The sequence below is a fragment of the Macrobrachium rosenbergii genome, chromosome 30, assembly GCF_040412425.1.
Source record: "Macrobrachium rosenbergii isolate ZJJX-2024 chromosome 30, ASM4041242v1, whole genome shotgun sequence".
NCBI lineage: Eukaryota > Metazoa > Arthropoda > Malacostraca > Decapoda > Palaemonidae > Macrobrachium > Macrobrachium rosenbergii.
The window spans coordinates 4,195,001-4,222,862 of NC_089770.1; the positions used below are offsets into that span (position 1 = coordinate 4,195,001).

General features: G+C 35.0%; 1 protein-coding gene across 1 annotated transcript in view; it reads left to right on the forward strand.

Moving 5' to 3' along the window:
• LOC136854947 (protein lap4-like) overlaps nt 1-27,209 on the forward strand; it is a 309,134-nt gene extending 281,925 nt beyond the window's left edge. The window contains 9 exon segments of the mRNA XM_067131543.1: nt 2,888-3,058; nt 4,230-4,335; nt 6,539-6,598; nt 8,613-8,802; nt 9,071-9,248; nt 9,714-9,774; nt 10,833-10,894; nt 19,644-19,832; nt 25,706-27,209. Coding sequence (XP_066987644.1) covers nt 2,888-3,058; nt 4,230-4,335; nt 6,539-6,598; nt 8,613-8,802; nt 9,071-9,248; nt 9,714-9,774; nt 10,833-10,894; nt 19,644-19,832; nt 25,706-26,032 — 1,344 coding nt within the window. The 3' untranslated portion in view covers nt 26,033-27,209.
• Nucleotides 27,210-27,862: the final 653 nt, after the last annotated feature.

A 27,862-nucleotide genomic window follows, 5' to 3' on the forward strand; every position in this document is an offset into this window, starting at 1 on the left:
CTATTGTGTATATGTATATATATATATATATATATATATATATATATATATATATATATATATATATATATATATATATATATATATATATATATATATATATATATATATATATATATATATATACACATGTATATATATATGGTATTACGTATTTGCTACTTTGTTTTGTGTGAGATGTGTCCAAGAAGGTGTGCTTTGTAAACAATTGAGTGTTAATAATATATATGAACATATTTTGTATATTAAAAGTGATCCTCAGGTTAGATCGAGTGCTGCCATTTCTGTCTTCTTATGCGTTGCTGTAAATGCTTAGATTTTAAGTCGTATTTTAAGCCCTTGATGTATATGCAGGTATATGATATTTTGACGTGAGCGTTCTTATACATTTTCATCGCTCCATGAGTGTTTATTGACGAGTGGGTTTGTTCTCTCAGTGTGCCGTCGTAATTGCATTTCTCACAATTTTAACTCATTTGTGTAAACTTGTTCTTTTAATCTAAGCTATTAGTCTGCCTATTTAACATAATATGGCAGGGGTTGAGCAACATGTATATTAGTGCAAATAGATGAAATTAAAGAATTTCAGGGTAATGCAGCCAGTACGAAAGATGTTTCCACCAGACCTCAGTGACCCTTGAGCCAAAGAGGTGTTGCTTGCCAATTTTTCTTTTCATCCAATCTGTATGATGTCTTCCTACCAAGTTTTCCAACTTTTTTAACTTCGTTCTATTCCAGTTTTCATTTCTTTTAAAATAAATCCCCCAGGCTAGCCCTGTGCGAGTTATGGGATGCATCTTGAGTATCTGGTTAACTTGCTGAAAACAAAGCAAAGCAGTGATGTGGTCTTGTTATTCGCCTTTGCTAAGAATAGATTAATTTCAGCGGCATTGCATTCATAAGAATAGGCTGAGAGATGGCCAGCACTTGAACTCTATGGAGGAATTTTATTACCCTTATTGGATATGATGTGCACTACACAGTTTCTACTTGTTCAGACTGTAAATTGTGAATGTTGAAGATGTTGAATATTAAATTGATTTATTATAAATAGATGCTCATTAAGGTTTGATGTAGGTGAACTTGATATTGATTTTGTTATTTGTAACTGGTATTTCTGATATGCAACTTATTTTAATGGAACTAATGGAAAAGTTAACATTGAGTTTTAATAGAAATCTGTTGGTGTTGATAATAGAAAATTAACTAACTCTAGGACTGAAGGGTAAGTGTTCTAAAACTGTTATGTTTTATGAAATGCAAATGGAATTTGCAAGATTTCACTCTTTTGCACTTTTCATTTTTTTATGAGTTTTGATATTTTAAACACAATTATGCTTGGCATACATTCATGCATGGAAGGGAATGGGAGATTCACAAGAGAGATATTGTGAAGGCATGTGCAGAGATTACTTATGCACAGTTCCGTCCTTGCTTCTTTTTTCGAGAATTGATGAGAATCAAATATAGAAATACTTTGCTGAATTGATTGGCAGTTAAATACTAAGGATGAAGGTATACATTTTCAACTATTCATCAGTCTTTAGGGACGAATCATATCCCGGGAATTTTTTGATTAACTGAAATATTAGTTTGTAGATTGAATTGATTTCATTGTCATTATTTGGTTTCATTTATTTATATTTATTTTTTCAACGTGAGCATTTCTGAATATTTTTTTATTTTGGAAGTTGTTTTTATTATAATTACTATTTTCTCATTTTTTTTGAGGGGGTTGGTTCTTTATGAAGCTGATACATGAAATTGGCTTTATCACTCAGGTTAATGAGAACTTGGCACTTTCAGAATATGATAAAGTTGCAATATATGACTCAACAGCGCAAAAATGCTTAGTCATTCTTTATGGTTTGCTTTTTGACTGCCTAAGATATTTTGCAATAATTTTTCTCAGAGTTTATTATGTGCAGCATTATGTGTCGATAAACCAGCAAGGCAATTCTGTCCAGGCTTGTACCTTTAAAAGTAGCCATTTCAGATGTTATGGTGCTTTGTTGGGAAATGAGTCCAAAACTTTATGATTCTCTAATTGAGCCTGGCAAGTAATGTTTAATATCCTTTCAGATAAAATCTGCCACATTCTATCCACAATATGCATAAATAATGGGCAGCTACCTGACACTCATAAGTGCCTACTGGCTTCAAAGTACTTTTGTTAAGCTCTGTAAACATCAGAGTCCCTACCTGCTGCAGCAAAAGTCTTTTTTTTTTTTCCAATGTTGGATGCATTTATATTGAGGACAGGTCAGTCCCGACTGAGAATGCCGTGTATTGTTGAATGCTGATTGAAGCAGTACAATGCATAAAATGTTATGGCTAGGGAAAATGTAAGCCATAAAGAGAGCTAAATATCTTAATGCTGTTGCAGTTTTGCTGCAGCCCTAACGAGTTTCCAAGGAACCCAGCATTGCGTGAAGTGCCAAGTATCCATTAATTTGATTAAGATTTAGTATTCAAACCAAATGTCTAATTATACATGCGCTTAGTCATTATTCTTAGATTCAAGCAGGCCTTAAACAATGTTATTCATATTAACTAATTTACAGTTAGTGGTGTTTTGTAGTAACTAAAAACCTAATATCTCCTTTTTTATTAATGGAAGCCCTGGTAACTTCTGGTATCTCGATGTGCATAATGCTTAGCACACTTTTAGAGATTTTCAATTCATGGAATAATATCCATTTACACTTTATTAATTTGGGTTTTTGATGATTTTGAAGTGAAGGGTTGTAAGGATTTGAGGTTTCCGTTAGGGATTAGTTCTGCGTAAAAGTACTATGCTTTCCTTATTACAACTTGTTGCACTAGTATATTGACTAACATCTGCGTACTACAGTTACTAACCTTTTGCACCGTTGTTTATGCGTAGCCCATCGCTCCGGGCCGTATCAGTTCCAATGGTGATGATTTGAACAACTCCGTTTCGCCTGTTCCTCCCTCCTCCTCACCTCACACCCACATAACCCCTCCTCCCTATGATCTTGGAGGTTCGGCAGAGGATCTAGTGGACTCGGCTGCACGAAAATTCAACAGGGTGGAGGTATGTTAGCCAGTAAAATTTGGATGATGTGGGCATGCCAGAAATTTGATTTGCTTGTAGTCTAATATTTGTGAAGCATAATGATTACCATGGTTTGTTTTTTGTACCTTTTTTTTAAGTAATCCATTGGATTGCATGTGCATAGATAAGTGCAGTACGTTTATAACGTAAACTGAGATATACAGTAATAGGAAACATCAGTTTACAGCATTAATTTTGAGGTGGAATTTGACACCCAACCTTTGAATGAGAAGCTAAAAGGCTAGTGAAAACAGATCGATCTGGAACGTAGCTTTATATACTAGGCCTATATAAATTACTTGTATGTCAGTTAATGTGTATATGGTTAAATTTACCTGAATACTTTTGACATGCAGTTTGAAATGTTCAAACAAGTCATTTACATCAGCCCACATTTGTGTTGTTTACAAATCGTAGATGCTCAGTTCCTAACTTATAAGAATGATCATCTATCTGCAGGCTGGCTAGCAGCACCACTGATCGATACCTCCCCTCGTATTGAGAGGAGAGCATAAAAGTGCAAGTAAAGCTGCTGTATCCTGAGTTCAGATCTGATTATTGAAAATTTTTATATGATTTTTATTGCTATGCAACCTGTGATTGGCAGTTTATGAATAACTAATATAAATAATAAAACTAAATTTATTTTTAGCCTGACTGATTTTAAAGTATGCTGTTCTTTCTGTGACATTGATAATGAGTTTGTTTATTTTGTTTGCATTAACATAAGGAAGTTATTGAAATGGTTCCACTTCCTATTTCCTGCATTGTTATATTTCAGTGTCTTTTGGTTGAAGGACACTGACATTTAATAACACCTAAATACTTAGGCCACACACTTTTGACTAAGTGATGGCTCTCATGTGTTGAATTAATTTATATAATAATAATAATTAATGTTTGTGTTGACTTTACCTTTTTGTGGTAAGAGTAATGGGAATGAATTTGTATGCTACAAGTAGTATTGTACTACTAGCATTAGTTGTATTTCTAACACTAATTCAGTAGTGAGAATTTCAACGAAAGTGAGAAATCAAATTTGTATAAACTTAAAAGTTGATGTAAATTCGACGTTATACAGTACTATGCTTACAGTGATTGTGGATATATTGTTGTATTCAGATATGACATTCTTACATTAATTTTCCAGGTGGCAAAAGAGGCGCCGGCAGAGACTCCGAAAAAGATAAGCATGAAAGACCGAATGAAGTTTTTCGAAGACGAGATGAAGAAAGACAGGGAAGGGCCACCGAAAGGTATCGTGTCCCAGGGTTTCATATTTTGCAGGTGTTGAAGTATTCAGTAAGGCATTGTATTGAGTGATGATACCTTTGAATGTATGTCTTGGCTTTCAAGGGCATTCATTGGCAGTTATGTTATTGTTTCATTAGAACCTTTTTTATTTCTGCATGGTGTGTAAATTGTTTCAGTAATTTAAGCTTTCAGTTCATTCTTGAAGTAATTTTTTTATGAAGTACTGTAACTGTAATTTCAAGAATTTAGCAATACGTCATTTAGTTTTGTACTTGCATAAAAATCTTAGAAAAATCTCAAAACTTGCATAAACAACAACAATTTAGTACATCACCACCATCATTTAGGTATCTGTGACAACAGTCCTTCAAAGAGATTTAGATATTAGAGAAACAGGTTAAGTTAGGTGTTTACACTTTTGTTATTGTTTGTATATATTTGCGTCCTGTTATTCAAAATGCTTTTGACTGGTGCAAACCCCTAGTAATAAGTCTTAATTAATCATATCTGGTCACAGTTAAAAGTGAAAATGAAGGTGTTATGAGTCTCTCCTAGTGATTAACTTCAGTGGGAGAAATCAGTTCGGATTCATTTTCTGTTAGCCCTCCACTGTTTGTTTCATAAAGATTTCCTAACAAAAAATGTGTATAGTATATACATAAATGCCAATTAGTTTTGCCAGCATGCAGGTAGAAAACTTCTATAGTCTATGCATAATATTTCTGTTAACAGTAGCAGAAAATGATTGGATAAACATTGAGCATTAACTTTGTAATATTGCAAAGTGAATTGTTGTTAAAGAAATGTTTATGATTGTAGTTTCATAGTGAGCACCCAAAAGCAAAGAACCTATTTTGGATTATTGATACTTACATGGTAGCAGAAATTGAGTTGAGTAGGGTGTGATTAAAAATCAAGTTAGATAGACTATTAACAGTTCTGAAGATGATTGACTGAGACAGAAATTAATTGAGCAACAGAAGATTCAATGCTTTTGTTAGCCAGGAAATTTAGTTAAGGAAAAAATGGGTATGAGAGCAATAAAAATTTTTACCATCACACAGAGTGGGAGGGTGACAGTGCCAAAAAGAACTTAAATCTTGAATGAAAAAAATAATTAGTCCTGTTGCTCACATTTGAATCCAAGTGTCAGTTACATCGCAGGTTAAGAAAGGTAGTGAAATTTAAGACTTTAGAAATACTGAGATGAGCAACAGTTTATGATAAGAAAATAAAGTTAATTATAGAATCCTAGTTCTAAATTTGAAATTGTGGTAATTGCAGTCATACAAAAAAGGGGAGGACAAAAAGCCTTTGCTAGAGTGAGCATCCAGATAGAAATTCAAGCAGATGTTCTGATTTCTTGGTTAGCGAGTAATATTAGTGCTCTGCAAAGGACTGATTCAGTGCTAGGTTAATGACTGCTAAGCACTGGGATTATAGGCAGTCCTTAGTTATCGGCGGCCTCGGTTATCGGTGATCCGGTTTTACGGCACTTGTCTAGCGACGACGATAACCGGATTTTTGACACCGATTCTCAGTTATCGGCGCCAGTCGCCGGTTATTGGCACTGATCCCCAGTTATCGGCGCCGATAACTGGATACTGGCACTGTTAACCAAGGATTGGCGCTATTACCGCTGATTTTCGGTTTGTCAGTGATTTTCGGTTATCGTCATGCTGTCAGGAACAGAACCCCACTGATAACCGGGGACTGCCTTTATACAGTTAGTAAACTTTGTGTTGTTTTATGCCCCAATCAGAATGTTTTTGACAGTTTTTGAGTTCTTGTGTGCTCTAGTTGAGTATTATGGATAACTGATAGAAATTTTCCACTTCCATGTTGGCATCATGGCTGGATGTAGATTCTTTAAAGAAATTAAAAGAAAAAAAAATGTTAGTTTGCACTGTAGAAATTGCACTAAATTTGATGTTCTTTTATGTATAGTGTTTTAAGATGTTTTAATTTTCATTGTGTAAATAGAATCAGTGTATATACAGTGAAGTTAAGAATTTTTATTATTTTTTTGTTGTATAATAGATAATATTAGATGTCATTTCTTACTACAGACAAGTTATTTAGTTGTCATGGCATTTCTTGATGAGAGATTTCTCACAATCTCTTCCTCTTACTAAACATGAAGATACAATGTTGTGTGTTGCATGATTGTACATGTTTGACACTGCATGACTTGCTTGTTTACAGAAAACAGGAAGTTCTCCTTCCTGAGCCAGGATGAGGTCGCCAAAATGAAGGAAGACGAAGGTGGGTTTTTGCTTCCTAATCGACAACTGTTTCATTGCATAGTTTAAAACTTGTGGTAAAGAATAGAGAATATGTCAGAGAAGCTTCATGTATACTTTTGCTTATTGTAAGTGTTTGTTTTGCCCAGATCTGAGTGAGATGAGTATTGAGCCAAGTCAGTTCTTAAAAAAAAAGCTATAGTTTGAAGAATTGCATCCCTCCTTTTCTAGTTTGCCAAGCTAACTGCTGCATTGTCAAAGTCTGATTGTAAGAGAGAATGTAGCTGTTAATTGCTGCTTCTTGAGATGCAGTTATTGTTTCAAGGAAGGAAATCCCATACAGAGTAGTACACATTTCAAGACCCATCATTTACACAGTTATTAAAGATTATATCCGTATAGATTCTAATGAGGGAGTTACTGTTTTCTATTTTTCTACTTTTCAATGTATGTGTGAGATCATAATCAATTAGATATGATAAAACCTGGCTTAAAAGCTTTTGAGTGAAAGAAAAGTTGAAATGTCAATATTTCCAGTGTTTAAAAAACAAGTTTTTCATGTGGTATTTGGTTGGTAACAGCTTCTTAAGTTTTCAACAGCCTACCAACTTTTAATCGTTAGTTGTGTTCCAATTTCCTCAGCTTTGTAAATTAAAAGAAATCAGAAACTTCCTTTTCGGTACTTTAGGGAAAAGAAAGTAAAAGAATTTGATAATTTTATTCAGCATTAATAAACTTCAGATTAACAAGCAGCTTTGAACCCCAATTAAAACTTGCAAGTCTTTTAACAAATTATTCTATCGTATGCTGATGCAGTCTCCACTTATTACTGTATAATGCTAAAGGTGTTGAGTCTGCATAGGCTCATTATTCAACACACCAAAGAGCAGGTAAATGGCTAGTGCCATTTTTTTATTTTATCGCTTATCAGCTACAACCATATAACCAGAGGTATAATGATTAGCTCTAAATCCAGACATCAAAAGCATACAAGAGTTTATATAGCTTATTTCTACAGGCAAATGTAGTAATGATTTGAAGTTAATGAGAGAATTATTTCATACAACCTGGGGTGCTGATAGACGAGCACCATTGTTGTTATTAGTATTGTTATTATTATTCAGAAGATGAATCCTATTCATAAGGAACAAGGCCACAGGGACCATTGACTTGAAATTTAAGGTTCCAAAAAGTTTGTCCTCATTTGAAAGAAGTAACAGAGGGTAACAGGGTATAAAGAAAGAAGAGATCAGTTATTAGAGAATAAAAAACTTGGTGAGATATCCCAGTATTTTTCAAACTGCAACAAACTCAGATAAAATACTTTATACGTGTGCTGGAATAGCATGTCGTGTTGTGAAAAAATGGTGACATTTTGTTGATTTTTTCCCATTTTCTTTGTTTTTTCAGTGTCAGTCTCATAATAATTCTCAAACCTGTGTTTACAATTTTCCATTTTCCGTAAGATTCATGTTGGGAGAGTGTTTGTTTAGAAGGTAAAGTGATTAGACAGCTTACTGTAATTACAGATAGAATAGTAAGTGTGATTTAAAACCCTATTTTGCAAGCTAGCTAAGTAAAATTAAACTCTTAGGTACAGATATCTTTTCTGGTGATTGTTTTTGTGTTTTTTTAAACTTCACATTTTGTGGTAATGACTCAGTAGTAGTCATGACTCTGTACTCTTTATATTAAATGAAGTGGGTTCAATTTTCATTCTTATTTTATGTTTAATATTCAAGCTTTTGATTAAGATGGAAAAGTGATAAAAAATTGAATAAGGAAATTTCATAAGTTATTTCCCTGCCAGTTTTCAGTGACTGAAACTCTTTCTGAGTTAGGATGTTTTTAAGTAAAACTTTTTATCATTGATAAAGCAAGTTAATATGGTAATTTTCTCACTTTCTGTGAATTACTTTTTCAAAATAAATGACTATTGCTCATGTTGATTTTGCTATACTGTACAAGTATGTTTGCATATTTGCTATATTTTTCATGACGCTGCATTTTGCTAATCTGCAAATTCACTTTCTTAGATCGACGAGTTGCTAGTATGACTCCTGATCAACTAGCCAATCTGTCACGGTTAGATGATGTGGAAGAAATGGCAGATGATCTTGCTCAACAATTTGGGGTAGTAACCAGTGATTACGACCATCGAAAATACAATGACATTGATATTTTGGCTGGCCTCAATGAAGCTAATGAAAAAGAATATTCCATACAGTAGGTTCCAGGTGTTCTGTTTATTGTTATTTTTATTTTCTCAGGTATTAAAAAATTGGATTTTATTTGTCTTCTTGTGTGTATAATAACAGCCTCACTTGTAAATTTTTTTCAGGGTGTGGTTAGAATATGGATATACTGTGCTGGATCAGATTGTATGAGCCTGGAATATCAGGAGTAATTGGTCAAAGATATTAGAAAATGCTAAAAATTTATTGCATATCCAGGACCCAGTTTTGTAATTCAGAATTCTATGTAATCATTGCAGGGCAAACACTGAAAGCGTTCAGCCTGTTATTCGAACAGCAAAAGCCGAGAGAAGAGCTCAGTGTAGGGAAAACCAGTCGGTAGATGAAGAAGAACAGCTTTCTCCAGCAGACAAGAGAAGAGCAGAAGCAGAGAAGAAAGCAGCATGGAGACAAGCTCGCTTGAAAAGTTTAGAAAACGTTAGTTGAGATTCCTCTTCATATTAACAAATTATCCAGTTCTTCATTTATACAGTAGTTATTAGTTATTGTTGTTGTAGACATAGCTGACTTGAGTAGTGTGTGAGTAGCTACAAAAGGAGAGGCTAGTGGGAGTGATTTCAGTGCCACTTCTCAGTAGGTAAAAAAGAGAAAACTGAGATTATAGCTAGGAAAATTCAAAGTAAAATAAAAAAAAAAAAGGCCAGTCTTAGGTGCAAAGCTATGGTCATATACAACACTAATATTTTTTCCATTAAATTTTTAGTTAATAAGGTTGAGCCAGTGGTGTGTTTAGATTTTTAAACAAAATTTATTGCTGATGATATTCAATGCTTGTAACTTGAAAGTTTCACAGTGATAAAGATGGGCCTTGTAACCGGCACTCTCAGAATATATGGCCAGAATGTTGAATGTAGGGGTTAACAAGCGTGACCTCTTTTTCAGGATGCTATGCAAGCACAGTATGTTATAGAGAAGTACAGCCAGTTGTCAGACACAGCCAATGGTAAGTACAGTTGTAATATTTATCATTTCCATTTTGAATTACTGATGAACCAAGGCTTCTCAGTTTAATCCTATAACAACAAACAGTTATTGAAAGTCACAGTTAAGGTAGGAGTAAACATGAGTTATTGGCAGCGAGATAATTTTTCTTAGGACATCACTGATGATGAAGTGCTAATATGTTGGCTCGCTTCGTACCTGCTGTGATTTTGGAATGTTACTGAACACAACAAGGGCGGTTCGTAAATATAATGTTTTGGAAGTGTTAATATAGGTTATAAGAAATTTTTCAAATAAAGGAAATTATACCATCATTTCACCAATTGTATTGATGGTACCATGTTTGACAAAAACATTTTATAGTAGTAAGGGGGAAACAAAATTTGAAGGGAAATGTGTTTAATTTCAATATAAAACTATGATATCTGATCTTTTAAATACGGTATTTTTATATCATCACATTTAGTATTTTAATGTATTTTGTCTGTTTTTGTTGTGTTCTTTTAAAATATGCATTATTTTTAATTAGAATTGGAGCCGCATTCAATTTATTTCTAATATTTCTAACAAAGCTTGTCCATATATATTGCAATATTGTTCAGTGTGTGTGTAACCTTTGATTACTCATTGCAAATATTTAACCCCGTGTTTTCTCGTTCATTTTTATAAAAAGTGTTTTGACGTTTGAGATTTATCATAGTGGCTTTTAAAGCTACAGTTAACAATAATTTAATTTGCTTTTGCAACGTACTTTATAGTAATTCAACTTATATATTTACTCTAGATGTATGTGTGTGCTTTATTTCCATCAGGAAAATACAGCAATATGTTTTAATCTATTCTACTCTTTGCTTGTCTGTATTTTAACTTTCAAATATTTCTCTCAAATATTGCACAAAAGTTTTCTTGTCAAGATATTCAAAATGTCATCTGTAAAATTATCTTTTTCATTCCCCTTTCTGTCCAATGATAATATTTTCAAATTTCCTTGTATTTTGTGTCTTTCTTACTGTGAAATGTCTTACGTCTGAATGCTGTGTATGTCTGCCCCCCTTCCAGAATCTAAAAATGACAACTCCTTAAATAACTGCAACATCTTGGATCAAGAGAATAATATGCCCGTAAGTAAACGTTGCTTACTTGCGCTCACAAAAACAGTGTAGTTGTTAGTTGTAACAAGTAGTTTTACCTGCTTCCGTGTGTTGGCCATTTTGGTGTTTTGAGTAGTGTTAGGATACACACTTATCATGCCTGAGTTACTTCTAGAGAGTTTAGCTGGTTGTGGCTTTAACATTAATTTTGTTTTACTGGCCAGTAATAGAGCATAATAATCAACACAAAAAAAGCATGATTCTTTTTAAGGATTCATATGTTTATAATAATTTGATTGTGTAGCAGCTTTAGTTATGTCTTCCGAAAAATATACAAACCTAAACTGACCCCGTAAATAACAGGATAATTATTCGTGTTATTTTATGTGCCTGTTGCAAGGAAACACCATGCTTTGTATGTTTTAGCACACGATAACTAACAAAATGAAACATGATATATTTATAAAGGGCATGTCTGATAATCTCTTGGGGGTTTTAATAAGGAATACAGGAGGTACTTTTAAGTGTTTAGAGTAAGTGTAGTATTCTAGTAATTGAGGTATGCTATATGACATTTTGAAATCCTCAGAGGCATTTAACATGCATGTTCTATTTAATTGCGTCTGATGTGTAAACATTTAACTTATTTAATCCCGCATAAGCTAAGAGGTTAACACTGATCGTTCAGCAATACTGTACCAGTTTTTTCTTCTGATTGCAAGATATAAACAATAATCTTAATTTGTAACAATGCATAATAAAACTGAGAATAGTGAATTCTTTGCCTGAAAACTTTATGTAACAAATGCTAATTTTGAAGACTAAAATTCTGAAGGGAAATTTTTGATAACTCCCTTCAGTTCAATGAAAGTAATTTTTCTCAGCTAATAAATGGCACCTTTAAAGAATTCATTGATTACTCGCAATCCACCTTCCTTTCTCTCCTGTAAGGGTGAGTAAGAACAGTTAGGCTTTGGAATCTTTGTCATAATGTAACATTGCCTGATTTTGATACTTAAATATATTTCAGTGCATGATTTTTCCATGGATCGTTGTTGGAATTTGTTCCTACGGGGATACAAACTTTTGCTTTTCATAAATGGAGTATCCAGTGCACATTTCACACGATGGCTGTGTACTGACTGACTAACAAATGAACACAATGGCTGTGTACAGACTGACTAACAAATGAACACGATGGCTGTGTACGGACTGACTAACAAAAGAGTAATGCAGGTAGGCCTGGGTGTCTGCCCTGACCACTTATGGACTACCCACACAATTTTGTTTCCAGCTGCGATTGCATTTGGTTGTACAGTACATTCATACTTGTGGTACGTGGTGTACTGGCATTCTTTGTGAAATTCTTGTGTGATTTTCTAGTTGTGAATCTCATTTAACTACCGCTCGTTTGAGTGTAACTTCAGGGGTTGTGTCAGAACTACAATGAGGAGGAGGGGTTAGTTGCAGCCCTGAGAGATGCTTACAGACTTTTCTTCAGGGAAAACAGGCCCCAATCTTGCACTGGAACCAATCCCCTTCCCATTGTACAGGACTGAGTTGGCTGAGGGGAAGGCCCTACAAGTGGAGATGAGAGCTGTGCTGCAAAAGGGGGGGCAACCAAGGTAGTGGAGGAACAATCACTGGGTTCTACAGTCAACAGTTATTGGTGGAGAAAGACTTATAGGGGTGGAGGCTGGTGATAGATCTCTCTAAGCAGTATGGCTTCCTGAGGCAGACACCATTCTTGACGAAGAAAGACCAGTCAGTGTTTAGCTTCTGTCACAGAGGGAGACTACATGATTTCCATAGATCTTCAGGATGCCTACCTCCATATTCCCATCCACCACTCCTCCACGAAGTTCCTTTGATTTATCTGTCAACAGAAGACCTACCAATTCAAGGTTCTTCGATTTCACGATGGCTCCACAGGGTTCACAGGGATACTTCAACTTGTGTCAGCTTGGTCTCACTCCCAGGAGATAAGATTTAGGTGCCTAGACAATTGGCTGATTCTAGTGCCATCAGGGCAGAAGCTGCAGGGGGACAGAGACAAGTTGCTGAACCTGTGCCAAGAAATGGCCGTAATAATCAGCAGAGAAGTGGGACCTAGTCCTGAAACAAATAATCAAGTACCTAAGGATGTTGATAGACACTGTGGCAGTGAAAGCCTTCCCAGCCTCAGCAAGGATAGACAATCTGTGGCGAGAGTGGAGGGGTTCATGGCAGAGAGCTTGCAGCTGGCTCATCAGTGGCCAGTGTTAATAGGTCATGTGACATCCCTAGAGGAAGGTCCCATCTCTGTTCCCTGCCACGGCAGCTAAAGGAGTACTGGGTACTTCTGGAGAAGTTCCCCACCAACTAATTGCCCTGAAGGGAGGTCTGGAGTTTCCAGTGCACCCCTGCCTGTTAAACCTAGTACTGTAGTAGGTAGATCTTCCTTCTGCCTAAGGGCCTCCATTTATGAAAAGCGAAGGTTGCATCCCCTAGGAACAAATACCAAATTTTAAAAGTACTGCAACTTGTATTTTTCATACGTATACAAACCGTACCTTTTCATGTAGGATAACCCAACCTTTACCAACCCTTCTTCGTACCGGATTTACCTTCGGATATGGTTTGCAATCAGGCCAGAGCCTACAACAACATGTGTAGGCTGTTAGAGGTCAAGGCAGCACACCCAAGCCTACCTGCATTACTCATTTGTTAGTCATACACAGACAACATGCACATTGTACACTGAATACTCCATTTATGAAAAGCGAAGGTTGTATACCTAGGAAAAATACAAATTATGATTAAACTATTTTTATATGTGAACTGGTTGAATTTAAATAGGTTTATGTTATCTTTTAACAAAAGTTTTAGAAGGTATTGAGTTTTACATTTTTGAAATTCTATATATTGTAATTTATCCTTCGTGTTCTTTTAAAGGATTGGCAACATGATAATATATACACTGTACTGTATAAATTTAAGGTACACTTTACAGACATCATATAGTAGGTGGGTAATGTGCCATCCTTCCCATCACTGATTTTCATCATCTTAAGGCTTTCCAAATATATTTAAGATGTTTAGTATTCAGTTGCCCTTCTGTCATGCATAAATTTTCCATTTTATGTTTTTGTCTTCATTCAGTAGCTTACTGCCATCATTTTATTTTTAATTTTTGCAGTTTCATCTTATAAATGCATTTCTGCATTTACATCTTTTCTCATCCAATTTGCTTTATTTTTTTCTTCCATCTTTATTGAGATTCCAGGGAAAGTTGTGCCAATGTACTGCTTTTTTTCCTTCCCACCTTTCTCCTCTTTTAGATCTCTCTATCCTCCTTTTGACATACTCTCTACCAGTTCTGGAAGGATTCCTTTCAGTTGCCTTCTTAACTATTTATGTATAGTCTAAACTTTTTATCTTTGAATTTTTGTTCCACCAATTATATGAAGGTGGTGTAAGTTTTGAAAATATGGAGTCCTTGCTCAGGGAATTAAGGAAACTTCCCTGATGTCAGTAAGGCAGTCAAACCATGACTACCATGACCAGATTAAAGGTAGTAATTTTTGTAAGTGGTAATTTAACTTCTCTACACAGAAATTTTGGAATTATAGCTTTTATTAAGAAAAATCAACTACTGAAATCATTGTTGGATTGTAGTACTGCATTCGCAGTGCAGTAAAGAAAACCAAAATTTACCTTTCTACAAATCGGTCACACTCACAGGACCCAACCCTTGTATGTAGAAAATACATTTTGCCACAAAGTGTTAAACATCATTGGCAAGTTGGATTAGCGTGGAAGTTAAGGTCTTTCTGTTAAGGTAGTTCCTCACTTGATTTCCATGAGAAAACTGTAGGCTCAAATTCTTATTTCTGCTTATGAATGGCCCATGCCTCCATCTTAATGCGAGGACCAATTTTTTTCCCATTTCCTTTCCTTTGTATTGGACAGGGAATAGGTGACTTTAAAGCCCTGAAGAAGTGCAGTGGACTTTGTGTACCAGTTGCTTTCCAGCATGTTTATTTTACATCATCTAGTGGCTTGAAACATCCCTAAAGTGGGATGGTAAAAGTTGGAGGTGACTAGCTGACGAAACAAAGCCCTCAACAGACAGGACCCACAAACTTATGTGAAGGGCTAAGTCTCAAAGAAAAAAAAAAAGATTGGAAATAAATTTGTTGTCAATATTTACAAACTTGAGATTAGGTTGTAATCTTGTTTAAACAAGGACACAGGAGCATTAATCTGATTACCTTTTCCCCAGAACAGCTGAGATGTTGTATCTGTCAAACTATTTTAGGTTAAAGATTTCACAGATTGAGGAACAAACATGTGAAAGAGCCTCTCGAGAGTAACTCACTCATTATATTTCTGGAGTTTATTTTTCATATACTTTCATACACTAGAAATCTAATACAAATCTTTTCAATCTGCAACTTACGTAACATACATTCTATATTTTTATGCCTTCCTGTTCTTGTGTCTACTCCATTGTTATCTCATTCTCTCTCCATCTCTTATCAGTGCATAGGAGAAGGACTGATGAAAATGGGGTGAAAGAGGGGTGGGAAGACACTTTTTATTTGCGTATGATTCACAGAATCTCTGTAGGCCTACCGAGGTGTTGTTCAAGTGCAATGACCATGAAAGGAACACCAGAAGAATTGGTTGTGTATACACTATACCTAATGCAACTGTAAGATGACCCCAGTCCATATATGTATGCACTTAAAGGTGTGGGTGAAATATGTGTGCTTATGCATATATTAAACAGTTAAAGGGTTAACTGCACATTTGGAATTGCAATCTGACATTTTTGTCCTACATAACTACTGCACCTGAAAAATTGTGCAGATATTTAGAAAGGTACCATTTGTTAGGCTAGTGTGTTTTTATTAGATACAATTTCCTTTAAGTTGAAAGATCAACATACATTGTACACATTGTACACTCAAATAAGCAGAGGAGAGAAAACTTTGGGGGAGGAGGTAATATCTCGTTTTATTATTGTCGTCATCGTAATTGTATAATTTGTTAGCGTAAGCTGTTTTTCCAAACTGTTATGAATATTTCAGCTGGGCTAACATTCCTTTTGTTTATGAATTTCGAGAATTTAGGAACAGTTTCTCTCTCTCTCTCTCTTATTACTGTTTGTCCTGCTATACTCCCAGTTACTGGTATCTGCTCTAAGATGGCAGCAGCATGTTATAAATTTTTTTTTTTTCCTTAAATATTGTTATTTTTAGATAATAGTTAAATGTATACAGTAATTATTAGAAGAGCATACTACGATCTTGCATTTTACATGTACTGTATAATGTACTCTGTGGATTTCATGAATGTGCATCTATGAAGGGTATGGTTTAGTCTGCAATGTAGAAAGAATCTTTATTTTATACACATTATCAGGCATAGTCCTTAAGTTGTTAGTCAGAAATATATATTTTTGTATTAACATCACTGTATTTAGAAGAGTCGTATCTGCAAGTAATAACTTCTTTTAAGAGGTTGTTGCTGAACATCATCACAGTTTCTTTTTCAAACACCTACAAATTTAGTAGTCTCATTCTTGTATATTGAGTCAAGGCACAGAATTTGGTTGCACTTAGTAGTACTCCAGAAGTAAAAGTTCATTACCATTTGATAAGAAAAAGCATAATTTGGTCTTTAAACATAATTTTACAAAAGTTTTGTTTCATTCTTAGTCATGATAAGTAGTTTACTTGCCAGGAGCACATAGTGTAGTAATTGAACTTATTTTGTGTAGGGTGGATATTACCATGAGAGACTAGAAGGAAAAATTTTTGGTTGCCTAAATATTTTTCCTCCTGAAAAAAAAAAATTTACATTTTAATTTGAAGTGTTGAAAGTATATTATTTTGATTTCTTTAAACTCCAAATTAATTTTTTGTCTTACTTAGCCTGGTTATGACTTGCCATCCCCATATTATTTGCATTTTAAATATTTTTCTCAAAGGCTGTCAAGTAGTTGTTGCATTGTCATGTTAAAGGGAGGCATAAACTTTCAAAAGATGAAGATTAAGTTGGTAATTGTTGATTGCTGTAAAACTTTACACTTGATTTACAGAAAAAATGTATAGAGAAATTGCTTTTCTGTTTACCATAAAGGAAATTTTTCTTAAGACTTACTATGTTTTTATAAGTAAAGTAATAGACATTAGTGCCAAGTAATTGCTCAAATGTGCCAGTCATGTGATGGATTTTTTCTTTATGTGATGCATATGTAGGTTTTGACCTACAGTTGAAATATATGGATGTTCAGTATTTCAGATGCCTTTCAGTATATAAATTCAATTGTTCTTATTATTTATTATGGAATAAATATATATATATATATATATATATATATATATATATATATATATATATATATATATGAATATATACATACATACTGAAATCAATTTGAATTTTATATAGAATGTGCGTTGAGGTTGCATTTCTAAACTTCATTTTAAAAACCATTTTTTTTTTTATATGTGCCAATACCTTTACATTAGCTTAATTTTGTATCGTGTGGAAATTCCAGATGTGTCATTTAACTTGCAGAAAAGATCAAATGGCTTGGGCAGGTTGGCAGATGTGCAGAAGTTCTTTTGAAGTCATTTGTAATTGACTGACTATATCTGTTTTTTTTTTATCTGGTAACAGTGGAACTATTGGGCTGTTAGGAGTGGAAATTACCTCAATTTTGTTGAAAAAGACTACAAATATGAGGGTTTCACTGAAAATCATAATAGTAAACAGGCAGTCCCCGGTTATTGGCGGGGTTCCATTCCCGACAGCGTGATGATAATCGAAAATCACCGCTAACCAAAAATCGCCGATAATAGCACTGATCCCTGGTTATCGGTGCTGCTAACTGGTGATCAGCTCCACCGATAACCGTGATCAGTGCCAGTAACCAGGAATTGGTGTCGAAAATCCGGTTATCGTCGTCGCTAGACAAGCGCCATAAAACCGGATCGCTGATAACCGAGACTGCCGATAACTGGGGACTGCCTGTATTGCTTAGTAAAAAGAGAAAATTGATTAAGAAAGGATTGGGTGAAAGAATTAAAATAGTAAAAAGAAATAATGCTGAACAGTTGTAAAAGCCTGGGAATCTCTAGAGCTGTTGACCAGTTGCCAGAAATACTAGAGTAATTCAGCTAACAAACAAGTATATAAAGTAATACATGGACAACTGCCAGCCTACCTGAGCCATTTGAAGTTTTTCAAGTGTTATGAACTGTTTGGGATTCACGTACGATACATATACAAATAGGCTGATGTTCAGGTAAGGAGTTTGCAAACCAAAAATTGTTTATGGCAAGCATGAAGTACATTGCAGTCAGTATGTATGCATTTATTTCTTTTGCATCCAAGACGTAAAAGCAAATTCATGGTAAGAAATACCCACACTACCATTTGTGCAGTTACCAACTATGCAAAAATATTTAAAGTCTGTACTGACAAAGAATTTGATTGGTTGATATTAATCTTTGAAAAAAATTTGGTCATAAAGGAATATAGGACCCTGCATTTTGAAGTCATTCCATGCTCTGACCAGTGGAATTGGACTCCCATTGAATATTGCTTATGGAATGAAAGGTTACAGGTACCTTTAAAATCAGTTTCTGTACTTTGGACTAGTTACCTGTATTTTAATATGAGTTTTACCAGATCACTTACTCACAATTTCTAGACTTATAGGCTGGTCCCAAAAATATATTCATGATTTAAGAATAAAATTCAAGTAGGAAAAGGCTGAAGGAGTTAAAATTTCAGGTTAGTGTTTTGTTTTAATTTAGGATTTACCTCCTTGCTCTCCCCAATGAGGATGAAGGCCTACATTGTGGCTTCCACGGCACATTCAAGTAATGCTAATGAAGAATTGCATTGGAGTTATAAATTAATAATGATGATTTTAGGAAGCTTTAAAAAAATTATGCCCATAAACAAGGATTAGTATATATGCTTCAAAGAAGAAGTAAAGAAATAGATTGGACAGTCTAGTTTTACCTTTGGGAGGGTGTTAGTAGAAATGAGACATAAGATTAAAAACAAGAAATATCAAAGAAGGAAACGAGGAAGAATATTATGCCAAAAACCATGCACACATCTGACGATAATCTTTAAAAAAATGTTTAAGTCTTGCACAATTAACTGTGAATGTTATCAGTACAATTCCTCAACTATCAGATAAGTATTTCAAGAATTTTCCTCCTTTCTGAATAAAGCCTACTACTGTGGACCAGTACTATGAGTTCCTTGTCCTTGTTTTGTTTTGAGTTTTGTGGTCTAGTGAAACTAAGTAATGAAAATAATTCATTTGCTCAGACTATGAAATATCTTGAGCAGCTTTGCTATCTTAAAATGAAAGGTTCCATCATTCAGATTATCTTTTATGACCATATGCTGGGTTGATTTACAAGTCATTTTACTTATCATGACAAAGTTATACACATACATATTTTTCTATATATTTCTTTAAATAGTGGGTTAAGTAGATAGACAAATTCAGAACTAGATGTACGTATGTGTGCACATAATGTACACATATGATCTGTATATTTTATGTATAAACAAGTATTTACATATTAAATTTTAGTGTGTTCATTGTAGTGAAGGTACTGCAAAGCACTGGAAATATGGCCCTGTTAATAGCCCTTAAAAATAACTTTATAAAATACCTTTTGATAAATGTCACACAGTATTTAATGAAAGTCGATGTAGCTTGTTTAGTAGTTTGCTCAGCTATGTTACCTTGGGTCAGAGCCTCACTCGCAAATGGTCCAAACTGGTTGTGGTGCCTCAGCCAAGTGAGAAGACTAGGACTATTGCCGAACGTGATCGTGTCCTGTCTGAGAAAGTGATGCGCAAGACCGTACCTGTTGTGGACCCCAGCACAGGGGAAGTGACTGTGCAGACCACGGAGACTGTTGAACGCATCATAGAGCGTGAGGTGACCTGAGAATAATTGGTACTTTAGCTCTTTCAAGGCATGGGGGAGATTGAACATTTTATAATTAGTTTTTAGTAGGTAGACAATTTTTGTTCTTTATATTTAGCTGTAGTATCTATCTCATTCTTGCAGTGTCAAATCTTGGATGTACTGTTGTTGAAAAGTTGGTGTTCATGGGGAGAGGTAAATGTGGTAAAGCTTTTGATTTTTTGCCATATTAAAGAGTTCAAATAATTTTTTGTTAGGTTGAAGCGTGTGCATATGACAGGCTTATAGATTTGGGTCACCATGTTTAGGAATTGTAAGCTGTTTAGACTGTTTGTACATTAGTTAGAAGAAGCTTATGCCATGATTATTTTTGTATAGTTACTTAAAAAACAAAATTTAGAAAAAGTTAGTTAAGGAAATGTGGTTCATCCAGGATAGCAAGGATAGTAGTCTCCCCCTAGTCTTATGAGCATGCTTGGGAATGTTTCTACACAGCAAAGTGCTGTTATCATGGCACTGTTTTTATTTTATCTTCTTGAGCCTGCGTCCACTGCTCCCCAAGCTGATTTTCTTCACTTTAGCAAGAGTAGAAGCAACTGTTTCCTCACCTCCATGCAAAGTAGATTGCAGTAATGGCAGCTGGACAGCCATTACCCTCAGTAGCCAATTATGCCGAACACTCTTCAACTGTGGCAGCAGACTGGTCACATCTTGCTTCTTCATTGTAGTATCTGAATATTCAGCTGGAAGGAAGTACTGTCCTTTTGCAGTTTTAACATGGTGTTCCATATAGTGCGGTATCTATGTGCTCCTCCACATGATCCTGAGTCATGGTCTGTGGGGAAAAAGGGCACCGCCAACTACCTAAGCCAGTCGTTCACCTGAGGCACCTCAAGCAAGCTAAAACTACTTGGGCACTAAAGCTGAATCTTGGATAGTGAAGGGCATGCTTGATGGGACTGATGTAATTGTTAATGAATAACGGAGATGTCTTATTGTCACTTTAAAATCTTTATTTTCCGCGAAGCACTTTTACTATAAAATTCTATCCAAACGTGCAAGGAATCTGGAATAATTTAAGACCTCTATATACTTACTGAGATAACATTTTGTAAGTGAAATTATATATACATATTGTACATGAAGTTATAGATACTCTTGCATTCTTTGGAAGCTAGATTTTAAAGTGACAGTGTCATGAACCTGCGAAAAGCTTGTCATTTCACATAACTCTTTACTGTTGCAACCTCTGCACCTAATTTTTCTTGATTCATGTTCGTCCACTAGCTTTGTTTTTCTTAGTCATAGTTACTTATCCCTTTTCCACACTTTTCTATATAGATCTTGTAATGTCTTTGTGGTGTCATGTCTTTGGTCATTTGGTATTCTCTTTGTCTCTCTTTTTTTTCTTGCTGTAGTTATTTGTTTCTTAAATGTCTTCAACAACTACTTTTTCCTGTTACTGTTGCATACATGCCACCTTTCTTTTTAGGTAATGTAAGGAATCTCTTCAAATGAACTGGTATGTTGATATTTCAACATTCCCTTGGAATGGTAATTTATTTTTAAGTTGAAATAAGTTATTTTTTTTATTCAGTTTTTTGTTTTATAAAAAATTTTTATTTTACAAGCCCAGTAATTATAGTCTTATTCCATGCAGTGATTTTTAGCCACACCAACTTGGTAAATCCTGAAAGACTTAAGACCCCAAATACACTCCCAGACCATGTTCTGCCATACCAAAAGGTCAGCCTCAAACAGGAGTGTAGGGAAAGATTATTAATGAGTTTATATGAAAATGTTTTATTTTGTAACAATAGTGAGGATCATGAAGATGAATGGCCCATATCCCTCCAAACTAATAAAATGTGTCCTGCCACAAAGAGTGTTCCCAAAGACTACACATTAACAGATATGAGTCACGTCACAGAGATAAAAATCATGGAAAACTGTTCTTACAGTGCCAAGTACCTGTTCTAAGGATAATAAGAGGGAGAGTTGTGCCATAGCCTACAGCAAGTCAGAGAGGACTCAAAAGAGCATCATTTTCTGCACTGTCCTGGAGAAGAGTGATTAGACTCATGACTATACCTCAGGGGGCAATAGTGGGTGCAAACACATGACTGCAGATGGTCTGAAACAATGAGGGCTTGACAACAGCAGAACTATTCAGTGCCTGGTTTCTCTTCTTGTAGGTTCTAAGAGAAGATGCCTCACTAATGCATATCAGAATACTCTTAGAAGGGAGATGGATATTGGCTACAGTTGTGGATGATTCACAGAGGCAATGCAGGGAAAGGGCAACAGAGAGAGGAATTTAATTCCATGAGTATCACTAGAAGATGAATGCAGAAGGAGATGCAAGAACAGAACCAGAATTAGAGACAACTGGCATGATATTGCAGTGAAAGCTCCTGGTACAGTTAAGGTCATGGTTGGTGGGGATAATGGAACCTCAGGTGACGTCACAGTAGCTATGGTGGTATCCGTTGGTGACGTTGATACCGTAGGTGTCACGAGAACTTACAGTCTATCCTGGAAGTAGAGGAGGCAATGCCGGTGACTTAGCTAAAGTTAACAGACCCTCCATTAGCTTGTTGGCAGTTGAACCAACAATCAACAGTGCATGCTGAAAATACCCTCTTCTGCAAATGATCCACAGCAGATCTCTAGAACAAACAATGAGGACAAAGACTGAAGGCACAGGAAAAAGCTCCAAGGGAAGGGAACTCCCAAAAAGGCAAGTCATCAATGAGAACATACATGTGGAGGCAGCATAATAAAGAACAACACTTCCAACCTTCTGGTGCAAGGAGAAGGCACAGGAGCCTTAACTAAAAAGACTTGAGTCTTGACTGCAGGAGCAACTGCATGGGTTAAATGAAACATGCAAGTCTTCATCTGGACATAAAGAAATCACTGATCAACAGACCAGTTTACACACACACACACACACACACACTGCTGTACTCTACATGAAGGACACCTTAAATGTGAAATCTTATAAAAACCTCAAAGGAGCTGCAAGTGCTTTCCTCTATACTGTTGAAAGTACACTGGCATAATGATTCCTACTAAAATTTACCATAAATGTTATACAGACACAAGTAAATCAAAATAAATATCCTAATGACTACTAAAGTTCTCCATAAATACTGAGACACCAATAATAGGGAATGAAAAAATCCCAAAATGAACAAAATTTATAATCATCCAACATTAACAAAAGAATATGAATCTTATTTTACCTTCAGATATGGAAAGTAAAAAGTACTGTAGTAAATTAGAACAGAAAATGGAGAATGTAAGGTTACTGTGACAGGCAAAAAAAGTAACTAATATCAATAAATTAAACTACACAGGCAGTGCCCAAACAAAGGAGTGCCCGATATATTTATGGCAACAAAAGCAAGTACTCGCAATAACCATGTGGCAGCAGTGACACCACCTGACAGGCAAAAAGTAATTGTAAAAGAGGTAAAAATTTACTAAACACTGTACGGTAAAACTTTCAGAATGGTGAATAGGTAACTGGGAAATGGTTGAATAAATGTAATGACACATCAGATGGAGAAAGATGCTTATCTTGGAGGAACAGCAGAGCAGCTTTTGGCATGTGCAGTGGGCTGTCTTTCAGGATTTAGCAAGTTAAGTGCACTCAGAAGAACCACTGATCAAAGTAAAGTTATTTATGAGTAATGGGGTTTGGAACAAACAATTTAATCTTGTGTAACTGATTATACAAAAACTTTTCTGCCTAATGAGTTTGAGGACATAGATAATAGCCTTAGATTTTTGTTGAATTTACACATTTAATATACTGAATACAACATATCCCATGTTATTTTTAAGAATTTACTTTATCTACTTTTTTACCTACTTGTGTGTTTTGTGTTCACTTTGTTCTTCAAACATTTTCCTCTTCATCTCAGTGAAATTTCATTTAATACATGTTATCCATTAGATAAACATACTATCTGATGATTGGGAAAAGGATTTTGCATATTCAGTCCTTTTTATCAGATGAAGGCCTTTTAAATCAATTTTAGAAATAAAAGACGTGCTAGACACATGAAGCAAATGCTGTTACAGTACCTTGAAGTGAGATCTATTGCGATGAAGAATTCACAGTACATGATGTAATGACGGGAGTTCAGAGACTAAGTAAATGGAGATTGTTTAGATATTTGAGGAGAAAGAGAGAGAAGAAGTAGATATTGGAAGTGGCATGTTGCCGACTATTGGGAAGCTCGGAGAAGATCATGGAGCAACAGTTTTGATGGAGATATGGACCAAACAAGCATTCTGGTATAGTGTACAGTACAGATCAGAATGGAAAAAAGTTCAGTGTGATGATGAACAGTACACATTCTTTTGAGGAGGTGTCTGCTAGTACTGCCTATAGACATTTAAAATTTTGAGAGGATGAATATATCATCTGTGATCTAAACTTGTTTGTTTTTCTTTTTGCCACAGTAACTTCTACATTGCCAAATTTATTCAGATTTAACTATCCTACAGATCATTTTTACTGTAATTTCTAGATGACAAAAAAGTATTTTCAGCATGAAAATTTTATTCGATAACAATAGCCCATCATATTGGGTGGACATCAAGTAAGAACCACAGATTGGTAAACAAATATAAAAGCTAACCTAACAATAACTGTTTGCCTCTTAATTGTAAAAGGTTTCCAAACATATTTCTGAATGATGATTATATTCCATAAGGTATTTAACATATTCAGCACATTGATATAAAATTATAGCAAAAATTCAGTGTGCAGAAGAAAAAGGGGTAACCAAAGGTTTCAGCTCACACATCGAATGATGTTTGACATTGGCACTCTCAAAGTTAAGGTCAGAGGTAATTTGTGCAGAATCGCAAATCAATAATATGTGAATTCAAATGAATACAAGGATAGGTAATTAAAGTTTAATCTTGACAGAAGCTGGTTGATACATTTTTATTTGGCTGCATGGGGTTGGTAGTGCCACTGGATTTTTGTGTATATATGACTGATGAAAATGTCAAAGCATACAATAAAGTATGGTTATCAAGACAGCTTATTGGTAATTAATATTTGTATTGGCTATTTTCTGCAAATTATACCTACTGCTGTTTTGTCTTATATTGGCAGATGTTTTAGTTTGTGTCTGGCTGTAGGCTAGGCTAAGTGTGCTGTTGACACAAGTTACTGTACAGTATACTGTAGCATATCCATGTTTAAGGTTTGGTCTGCTGTTATGTTTAGACTGCTAACGTATACTGCAGAGTTTTTAGTGAAAAGGTTTGCTTTTAATGTATGTAATATAACCTGCTTTATAAAATACAAGTTAAAAAAAATTAACAATTGGGTATCCAAAAATAACAAAATGGGTATCCAAAACTGAGTCTGTTGAAGAATCAGGCAAAATTTCTTGATACTCAGTGTTGGAAAACTGTACAGTTGGGATAACAAATGATAGCAGCTGTGGGATTTTAAAATGGTGGAGTTATAGTCAGATGTCTTTAGAAAAGAACTCTTTTCCAACAATGGAAAAATTATTTGGCTAAATTTTTATTTTTCCCCTCAAGCAATGCTGTTTAGCAGTCTCCAGTGTAACCTAATGGATGCTGAATTTTGTCACCTATTGTCAGCCTGGATACTGGATGATACTGTTTTGTTTTCTCTGAAGATAAAGTATAATTTTATCATATTAATTAGGAAAATAATTTTGTATTTCAGCATATTTCAGCAAACTTGCAAGACTGTTTTCTATCTTACTGCATGCTAAGCAGCATTTCATTGGTTATAATTGTTTCACTGCAATTAATATCCTTTATGTAACAGTGTTGAATGAATTCACCTTGAACAGTTTCATAATACTCTCTCTACTTTACAGGTGGAAACCTGCCGAGAAACATTGATGACACTTTCCCTAACTGATGCAGAAAATGCAAATGAAAATCCAGTGAAGACAGCTGGCAGCATAGACCTGGACCCAACTAGAGTAGAAGAGGAATTATTAAATAATAAAGATGATGTATATACTGACTCTACAGAGATGAAGGTACAAATGTCTATTGATGATGATTCTACAGGAAATTCAACCGACGAAATTCATGGTGATGGGGTAGCGATGTCCACAGACGAATCAGATAGAGAAATTTCTACTCCGTTACCTCAGACGCCAACCACTCCTGATGAAAACGCGAATGATAAACGTTGACCTCCAACAGAGCTGTGTAGTTGGAGGAATTAATGTACAGTTTCATTCATGATGTTTATGAATAGACATCAAGACCCCTTTTTTATAGTAAAGAAGTGTGGTGACATATATATACTTCCAGTATAGATTTATACTGTATTATTTTAATGGATTTTGAGCAACTTCTGTCAAAGGGAGATACATATCAGTGCTTACCAAATGCCTCTCAAATAAACCTCATTGATATGTTTCCCATTGTGATTACGTGGAAGTGCAGCCGTATTGGTTTTGTAATTTGTAAATTGCTTGTGATCCAGATAATTTTTATTCATCATTATATTAGTCACCTGTGATTTTGAACAGAAATTTCAAATAACTAGCTTTAATTGTCATGACCAAGCATTTATTGTATGATTATTTTTTAAATTACTAAGCCTTGAAATCAATTACCACTTGATTATGCTTGTAAATATACTTTCCAGCATTTTCTGGCAGATGGATATAGTTGCATTTAAGATGGGTAATGATTATAAAGGCATAAATTGTTAATATCTATTTTGTAAGTGACAAAGTTTGCAAAGCTTTAGCTGTGAGCTCTAAAGCATTGTCAAGCGCTTAATTGTTTGGTCAGTGTAAATGCAGGCTGGAAGAGTTGTTCCCATATTGTGGATAAACAATCTATAAAGTTTTATATTTCAGAAGTCAGTTCATAGTGATGTATGCAGATGTAAATATTTCATTAAACTATTATAGTATAGATCAAGAGTGTTTTATAAGGATTTTATAAAAGAACATTATTATACAAACACCCATTTTAAGCATCAGGCAGTTTGTATTTGGAATATCAGTCATTTTACTTTTAACTATGGTTTTTTAAGTTGTTTCCTTAATGTTAAGTTTTGAAATAGTTTGTTCTGAAAGTTTTCTCACTGTTTTGAGAGGAATACCAGTCCATTCCATCAGTTTTAGAATACTTTATTAGCAGTGCTTCATTTTAAACGTTATGACCATAGTTTGTGATTATGTTGTTAAATAGGGTTATTTTGTCAAATAGGGCCATTGATCATTTATTTTCCCTTTTTTTTTTATAGATCATGTCCCACTTGTGCAGCTATTCAGGCACAGTGAGAATATGAGTGAGAGAGCGCGCCTTGTTCATATGTGACCATAACCTTTTGTAAATAAAGTGTTATGCTAACTATTGTCTCAGTGAAAACATTCAACAGAACTTTAGACACAAGATGATAAAACAATGCTTAGTTTTGGCCTACCTTTGCTCAGAAGAGGAATGTGACCTTCCTGCAAATGATAGCAGACTTGCCTCCTCGATAATAACTGGGTCTTTTAGAAACAACGTGGAAGGATCTGAAGCTTGGAAGAGTGGCAAAAAATGAGTAAACTGACAATACTAGGATAAAACAAATTATTTTCATGTTCCACATACAAAAACCTTATATTTAACCTATGCTTTAAAGGCCAGTGGGCACCATGGCAGATAAACAATGACCATGCCAGGTAAGCCTTGTCGCCAACTGAGGGAGTATTCTGTCTCATAGACTATATACATTAGTGAAGCCTATGAGATGCTTTGAGTTGACTGTCCTGGTCTATATCAGAAACTTCACACCTTAGATATGGGAAACAATTTTCACATGCTAATACAAACTCCATCCCAGTCCTTCCAATGTGTTGGGATAGAACTGCATCCTTCCTTTTAGGACTAGGTTGGACCACAGGTCTGGCATCTGGTGGGTGGTCTGGCATCTGGTGGGTGAGGTAGGTAATGGTTTTACCACTAGACAGCAACAGTCTCCTGAAGGCACCAGCCTTGTTAGGTTTTAACTGCCTGAC